This window comes from Gasterosteus aculeatus, chromosome 16, assembly GCF_964276395.1.
Source record: "Gasterosteus aculeatus chromosome 16, fGasAcu3.hap1.1, whole genome shotgun sequence".
NCBI lineage: Eukaryota > Metazoa > Chordata > Actinopteri > Perciformes > Gasterosteidae > Gasterosteus > Gasterosteus aculeatus.
Genome location: NC_135704.1, coordinates 12,427,639 through 12,436,036, shown reverse-complemented (window position 1 = coordinate 12,436,036; position 8,398 = coordinate 12,427,639). Strand labels below are relative to the sequence as shown.

Sequence of the window (8,398 nt, the reverse complement as noted above, 5' to 3'; positions counted from 1 at the left end):
TATATATATATATATATATATATATATATATATATATATATATATATATATATATATATACCAAAGAACTTTCTAAAGGTATAAAATTGTTAGTTCTAAAATAAATGTATAAAGACGTTTCAAATCGCAAATCAGCATTTCGCCAAAACGGTTTTCAATTGGGTTATGATATAAAAACATAACTTCTTTGTAACCTGAAATGATAATAACAATACATTTTGCTGAGCGATGCCAAGCCAAGATGATTATCAAGACAATACCAAAGAAACTTAAATGAGTAGGATACCACCTCATTTACAACCATAAGTCACTCTGTTTCCCTTTTATTGTTTCGGATACTTCACATGACATATTAACATCAATATCTAAATGAGTACAAATGAGTAGACCAGCAGTAAGCAGACTCGATAAACAATTAAAAAGTAGTGCCATAAAACACAAACTACGTACAACCTTTGAGAGTCTTTCATGTTATTACCAGGTGCATTTGTAAAAACAGTTATATTTATGCTCATGTTATGTCAGCAGAATAAACACAGAGCTTCTCAGTGTACTTCAATCCCAAATAGTTACAGATTATCACCAGGGTCATACAATAGCTTTGAGAAAAGAACAAAAGTGATAGTTAAAATATCATAACATTATAAATATATGAAATAAATAACAGGTTAATAAGTTACAATAAGGATAATAAATTACGTTCCTTACAATCCATCAAGTTCGTAAATAACTCACTATGTGTACAACATGTAAATGTGGGTTCTTCTTAGTCTCTTGTTCCAGTCCACTTAATAATTCCACAGAACTGCTGTAACAACTGCAACAACTAAATAGAAACTTGTCCTGTTGATGACTGCAGAGGAAGCTGTGGTGGTGGTTGTTGTTGCAAATGTAGACGGAGCTGCTGTTGTCATTGCGGCTGCTGATATTGTTGTTGGGTTGGCTGTTGTTGCCGGTGCGGTTGGTGTTGTTGCAGCAGCAATTGTCATTGTTGCGGATGATGTTGTTGTAGGTGCTGTGGTTATTTGTGGGGTGTTCGTGGTTGTTGACGGTGCTACTGTAGTTGTTGCAGCTGGCACAGTAGTTGTTGCGGCTGCTACTGTAGTTGCTGCGGGTGCAGCTGTAGTTGTTAGAGCTGCTGTAGTTGTGGCTGGGGCTCTTGTTGTGGTTGCTGCTGCTGCTGTTGGGTTGGCTGTGGTTGTTGCAGCTACCACTGTAGTCATTGATGGTGCAGGTGTAGTTGTTAGAGCTGCTGTAGTTGTGGCTGGGGCATTTGTGGTGGTTGCTGCTGCTGCAGTTGTTGCTGCTGCTACTGTAGTTATTGCACCTGGTACTGTAGTTGTTGTGGCTACCACTGTAGTTGTTGCGGCTGCTACTGTTGAGGTTGTTACTGTAGTTGTTGCAGGTGCAGCTGTATTTGTTAGAGCTGCTGTAGTTTTGGCTGGGGCATCTGTGGTGGCTGCTGCTCCTGCAATTGTTGTGGTTGCTGCTGTTGTTCTCGGGTTTACTGTAGTTGAGGCGGCTGGTACCGTAGTTGTTGCGGCTACCACTTTAGTTGTAGCAGCTGCTACTGTAGTTGTAGCGGCTGCTACTGTAGTTGCTGCGGGTGCAGCTGTAGTTGTTAGAGCTGCTGTAGTTGTGGCTGGGGCATTTGTGGTGGTTGCTGCTGCTGCAGCTGTTGCTGCTGCTACTGTAGTTATTGCAGCTGTAGTTGGTGTGGCTACCAATGTAGTTGTTGCGGCTGCTACTGTAGTTGTTGCAGGTGCAGCTGTAGTTGTTAGAGCTGCTGTAGTTGTGGCTGGGGCATCTGTGGTGGCTGCTGCTCCTGCAGTTGTTGTGGTTGCTGCTGTTGTTGTCGGGTTTACTGTAGTTGTTGCGGCTGGTACCGTAGTTGTTGCGGCTACCACTGTAGTTGTAGCAGCTGCTACTGTAGTTGTAGCGGCTGCTACTGTAGTTGCTGCGGGTGCAGCTGTAGTTGTTAGAGCTGCTGTAGTTGTGGCTGGGGCATCTGTGGTGGTCGCTGCCACTGCAGTTGTTGTTGGGTTGGCTGTAGTTGTTGTGGCTACCACTGTAGTTGTTGCGGATGCTGCTGTAGTTGTTTCAGCTGGTACTGTAGTTGCTGCTGCTGCAGTTGTTGCAGATGCTGCTATGGTTGTTGCAGCTGGTACTGTAGTTGTTGCTGCTGCTGCAGTTGTTGCAGGTGCAGCTGTAGTTGTTAGAGCTGCTGTAGTTGTGGCTGGGGCATCTGTGGTGGCTGCTGCTCCTGCAGTTGTTGTGGTTGCTGCTGTTGTTGTCGGGTTTACTGTAGTTGTTGCGGCTGGTACCGTAGTTGTTGCGGCTACCACTGTAGTTGTAGCAGCTGCTACTGTAGTTGTAGCGGCTGCTACTGTAGTTGCTGCGGGTGCATCTGTAGTTGTTAGAGCTGCTGTAGTTGTGGCTGGGACATCTGTGGTGGTCGCTGCCACTGAAGTTGTTGTTGGGTTGGCTGTAGTTGTTGTGGCTACCACTGTAGTTGTTGCGGATGCTGCTGTAGTTGTTTCAGCTGGTACTGTAGTTGCTGCTGCTGCAGTTGTTGCAGATGCTGCTATGGTTGTTGCAGCTGGTACTGTAGTTGTTGCTGCTGCTGCAGTTGTTGCAGGTGCAGCTGTAGTTGTTGCGGATGCTACTGTAGTTGTTCCAGCTGGTACTGTAGTTGTTGCGGCTGCTGCAGTTGTTGCAGGTGCAGCTGTAGTTGTTGCGGATGCTACTGTAGTTGTTCCAGCTGGTACTGTAGTTGTTGCGGCTGCCACTGTAGTTGTTGCAGGTGCATTTGTGGTGGTTGCTGCTGCTGCAGTTGTTGTTGGGTTGGCTGTAGTTGTTGCGGCTGGTACCGTAGTTGTTGCCGCTGCTACTGTTGTTGCTGGAGCTGGTACTGTAGTTGTTGTTGGGTTGGCTGTAGTTGTTGCGGCTGGTACCGTAGTTGTTGCAGCAGCCACTGTAGTTGTTGCAACTGGTACTGATGTTTGAGGTGCAACTGTAGTTGTTCCAGCTGGTACTGTAGTTGTTGTTGGGTTGGCTGTAGTTGTTGCGGCTGCTACTGTGGTTGTTGCAGCTGGTACTGTAGTGGTTGCAGCTGGTACTGTAGTCGTTGCTGGTGCAGGTGTAGTTGTTAGAGCTGCTGTAGTTGTGGCTGGGGCATCTGTGGTGGTCGCTGCCACTGAAGTTGTTGTTGGGTTGGCTGTAGTTGTTGTAGCTACCACTGTAGTTGTTGCGGATGCTGCTGTAGGTGTTTCAGCTGGTACTGTAGTTGCTGCTGCTGCAGTTGTTGCAGATGCTGTTGTAGTTGTAGCAGCTGGTACTGTAGTTGTTGCTGCTGCTGCAGTTGTTGCAGGTGCAGCTGTAGTTGCGGCTGCCACTGTAGTCGTCGCGGCTGCTCCTGTAGTTGTTGCGGATGCTGCTGTAGTTGTTTCAGCTGGTACTGTAGTTGTTGCGGCTGCCACTGTAGTTGTTGCAGCTGGTACTGTTGTTTGAGGTGCAACTGTAGTTGTTCCAGCTGGTACTGTAGTTGTTGTTGGGTTGGCTGTAGTTGTTGCGGCTGCTACCGTGGTTGTTGCAGCTGGTACTGTAGTTGTGGCAGCTTGTACTGTTGTTGTGGCTGAGGCATCTGTGGTGGTTGCTGCCACTGCAGTTGTTGTTGGGTTGGCTGTAGTTGTTGCGGCTGGTACCGTAGTAGTTGTGGCTGCCACTGTAGTTTTTGCGGCTGCTCCTGTGGTTGTGGCGGCTGCTACTGTAGTAGTTCCAGCTGGTAGTCTAGTTGTTGTTGGGTTGGCTGTAGTTGTTGCGGCTGCTACCGTGGTTGTTGCAGCTGGTGCTGTAGTTGTTGCAGCTGGTACTGTTGTTGTTGCAGGTGCAGCTGTAGTTGTTACAGCTGCAGTAGTTGTGGCTGGGGTATTTGTGGTGGTTGCTGCTGCTGTTGTTGGGTTGGCTTTGGTTGTTTCCGCTGCTACTGTAGTTGTTCCGGCTGCGTCTGTAGTTGTAGTGGTTGCTACTGTAGTTGTTGCGGGTGCAGCTGTAGTTGTTGCAGCTGGTACTGTAGTTGTTGCCGCTGCTACTGTAGTTGCTGCAGCTGGTACTGTAGTTGTTGGGTTGGCTGTAGTTGTTGCGGCTGCTACCGTGGTTGTTGCAGCTGGTACTGTAGTTGTTGCAGCTGGTACTGTTGTTGTTGCAGGTGCAGCTGTAGTTGTTAGAGCTGCAGTAGTTGTGGCTGGGGTATTTGTGGTGGTTGCTGCTGCTGTTGTTGGGTTGGCTTTGGTTGTTTCCGCTGCTACTGTAGTTGTTCCGGCTGTGACTGTAGTTGTTGCGGGTGCAGCTGTAGTTGTTGCAGCTGGTACTGTAGTTGTTGCCGCTGCTACTGTAGTTGCTGGAGCTGGTACTGTAGTTGTTGTTGGGTTGGCTGTAGTTGTTGCGGCTGGTACTGTTGTTGTTGCAGCTGCGACTGTAGTTGTTGTGGTTGCTACTGTAGTTGTTGCAGGGGCATCTGTAGTTGTTGCAGCTGGTACTGTGGTTGTTGCGGGTACAGCTGTAGTTGTTAGAGCTGCTGTAGTTGTCGCTGGGGCAGCCGTAGTTGTTCCTGCATTTGCAACTGTTGTTGTTTCTGCATTTCCTAACGCTGTTCAGAAATGATATCAATGAATCAGTTTTAATTGAATATTTTGATGGAACATTTGAAAGATTTACTGTTTTTCAAGTCATTAAGCTTACCAACACACAGAAGTAGGACAATACAGATCTTCATCGTCAATGGAAAGTTGTTGCCTGTTGTAAAAAGAGATCTTTTAGATGTTATTATTAACTCAGGTGTATTTCAACCAGTAATACATTTAGTAATTACATTTAGTACTTTGTTACATATTAATAAATTTACTTCAATTTTCATCAACACCACAATGTTTGACAAACTTTTACCATTTACCGGTATTATTAGCATACTTTCTTTAAAAAGTATAAAACATGCTATTTTGTAAATAATTTAACCTTTTAAGTTAAGTTAAAAGAACAACTTTTAAATATCAAGACATAGCATATTTATAGTTGTACAGATACATGTATCACCAATGATAAAGAACATTTATATAATTTCATAACATTGAAACATGAAAAGGCAGGAAACGTATCTCATAGAAATAGACAATGGAGATGAAAAACACTCACAGAGATGGTTTGAGCTTGACTTCTCTTTCCTGCCGTGGAGTAGTTATGCTCTCCTGTTCACCTGTTCAGGGTTCTCTGTTTGCTGGTCAATGTTCTCCACTGAGCATGAAGCAGCTTTTATATCCATGCAGAGAATGTAAGGTGACATCAGACATTGATGATGTTTTCCAAAGGTGCAGCCACCCCTGTAATATGTCATTCATACTGTATGTTATAACACCGTGTAGAAACCTGCAGAGTGACATTCTTTTAAAAGACGTATTATCTCTGACGATGAATTGATGTGATTGAGTCTACGTGCATCAGACCCACTCCATTCTAACAACTGATTTCTGGTTCTAAATATCACTCCATAACCACACCACAATAATTTAAGAAAATAAGAAATCATCCTCCACCTCCTCCTCCACCTGTTACACAGGCATACATACTACTTTATTTTTACTTTACAGGAGATTTAACGCAGAGAACACTCACTTTTTCCCTATGTAAATTTGTTTTATTTATTACAAGCAAAAGCATCTTGAGCCCTGTGTGATGATTTTAAAACGTCCTTTTTATTCATTTCACTCCTTCTGTTACTTGCCACTTTGCTTTCAGTGCCGTTGTGCCATTATATCCTTTCTTCCCCCCTTTCTACATGTATTCAGTTCCTGTTCTACATATTGTCCATTAGAATGAAATTCTTCCTCTGATCAGGAACATCCCAGGTGGATGGAAACAAGCGCTCCTCCCTGTTGTGAGTGAACCGGGTCGTGGATGGAACATCTCGCCACAGTCTTCTTTCGCATTTTTCCATTTTCTTTTTCATTATTAAGCTACCTGTAATCAAATATATTTCCGTTACTTTAGCAAAGCACCACGAGTTCCCTTAATGTGACTTTAGAGCTGCTGTTCATTCTTTAATTAGAAACGACATGTATCTAACAGGGGAAACTAATTTAAAAATAATTATCAGCGCTTTAAAAATTAAAACAATTTACAAATCTTTTGATGTAATGAGACAGAGAAATCAAAATAAATAAACAAATGGATCACCAACAGGGCGGCACCGCTCCCAGAAATGTTTCGGAGCCGAGTCACTGGAGGAGAGGCAGAATCCCAGACGTCAAACACACACACCTACAGAGTCTGCTCTTAACATTGTTGTTGCTAAGCAACAAGAGCAATCAAGGGATGGGGGTGTAGGGGGATGACTAGTTTTTCTAGTTTCTGGTTTCTGGTTTCTTTTAATGATTGTCACTCATCCACCAAACGTCAATGCGTAATATGTTGTTTAAAGTCAGTTCAGGTCAGTTCAAATAGAACATCAAATGATAGACTGCCAAAGAATCAGATTTGAAATACAAATAAAAACACTTCTACAAGATTGTTAGATGAAAATAGGCAGATGTAAAATAAGCCATAGAAGTTTAGACAAATTCAGAATGAATTCACAATTTCATGAATCCAAATCGGCTGAAAGGTGTAAATATTATAACCAACTTCTCAATTCTACTTTTCTTCAAGATTCTTGTTGACCATATTTCCCTGGAATTTTCAGTAGTGAAACAATAGCATATCATCATTTTGGATAACTAAGAAACCAGGTCACAATTTCTCAGTTGAACGCAGGTGTCAAATATGGTCTAAATATGAACCTTTAAGCCCTGTTAGCACCGTTAGCGCTGCAGGTTCCACTTCAGTGGCTCAGTGGGAACATGAAAGTTCATCTCTTTTTTTCATTCTTTAAATTGTAATTGTACTTCTTTAAATTGGAAAAACTTTCCGCATTTCCATCTTCATTCATTGAAAAACATCATAATTACAAAATGCCATAACCAACCCTCTGACCTCTTGATACAACTCTTTCTGTCTATTGTCCTGTTTGTTGTCTTAAGGTTAAAGATGCCATTGCATCGGCTCATATTAGCCAAGATAGTGATTATTATGTCAATGCTTGACGTTTGATTTCATTACTGATAATTGTACTGTAACTGTATACTCTTTGTGGGTCTCTGAATGTCTTTCTAATGTCTTTTGTCTCACAGCCTGAGCACATTCCTTGTTCTCGTGTCAGTCGCACATGATGCATCCTGACATGTTGACTGTTTACAAACAACGCCCTGCTCTTCTGCCAACGTCACAACAACAGCAAAGAAATGTCCCCACAAGAGTGGGCGGGGCTTGTTTCCCTGTAATACGTCTGTCTCAAACAGCTGTAATACCTTTATTTAGAAATAGGTTTAGATGATGTGATAATTCACTTTTATTTGTGCAAAAACGAAACAAATAAAAGCTTTTATTCAGCGGCAGATTAAATAGTTAAATAGTCAATTCCTCAATTTAAACACTTGAATTCAACATAAAAAATCTAAATGTCCCCAAGGGCGGTCCAAAGTGTGGCCTGGGGTCCAAAACTTGTCTTATAATGTATTTTTTATGGATCACAAACACTGTTAAATAAAAAGTGGTCAATCAATTGTAAATAAGTAATGTCATTATATTTTTCTGGATATATTTTACAAACAAATGATGACGCGTGTCAACGAGCTAAAAAGATCGAAAACCGACCCCTCTCACCCCAGATGAAAACTGTTTGTTTGTGAATAACTTTTATAATATTTTAAATTTTTAACTTTAACTTTATTCTCTTGTTTTATACTAACCCATAGTCTTATTCTACTAACCCATTGCATTAGCATTTCATTTTACTTTATTTTATTACTTGTGCACTGCTGTCTTGTTGTCTATTGTTTTTAGGAAGCTGCATGGCGGGGAAGGTAGGACTCAGACGCAGAGTTTTCAAAAAGAAAAGGGACTTTAATCATCAAAAAGGTTTTCAAAAGCAAACGGCCAAGGGGCAAAAACGGAGACAGGAACCAGGAACGAGAACAAGATTGTGGACCCAGGGAGAACAGAGGAAGGAAACTACAAAATAAAACCAGACACGAACCCAAACCGTGACATATTGTTACACTGTCTACTGTCAATCACCAACCGCCAAAACAAATTCCTTGTATGTTTGACATATTTTGGCAATAAATGTTTCCTGATTCCGGAACTGTTTAGCCAGGGTTAATTCATAAAGTGGATCATTATCACTTGAATGGTATCAATCATTGCTCTGTTAATAAGGCAATGACAATAAGGCATTCATGCCTTCGATCACCCGGATATTCTCACACTTACATGAAAGACTCACAACTGTTGAGCTCACACCAATTAT

General features: G+C 42.4%; 1 protein-coding gene across 1 annotated transcript; it reads right to left on the bottom strand.

Annotated features, from left to right (window-relative positions):
* Window positions 1-307: 307 nt before the first annotated feature.
* Window positions 308-7,725, bottom strand: LOC144388721 (uncharacterized). The gene is made up of 3 exons (XM_078090061.1): window positions 5,191-7,725; window positions 4,741-4,794; window positions 308-4,648 (listed from the first exon to the last, which is right to left on the bottom strand). Exons 2-3 carry the CDS (start codon window positions 4,772-4,774, stop codon window positions 789-791), a joined length of 3,894 nt encoding a protein of 1,297 aa, XP_077946187.1. The 5' UTR covers window positions 4,775-4,794; window positions 5,191-7,725; the 3' UTR covers window positions 308-788.
* Between the last annotated feature and the right edge of the window lie 673 nt (window positions 7,726-8,398).

What these genes read in the sequence shown, in the direction of transcription:
- LOC144388721 (XM_078090061.1), bottom strand. Translation starts at nt 4,774, where the DNA reads ATGAAGATCTGTATTGTCCTACTTCTGTGTGTTG. An exon ending in TGTCCTACTTCTGTGTGTTG is followed by an intron (nt 4,649 to 4,740) that starts GTAAGCTTAATG and finishes ATTTCTGAACAG; the next exon opens with CGTTAGGAAATGCAGAAACA.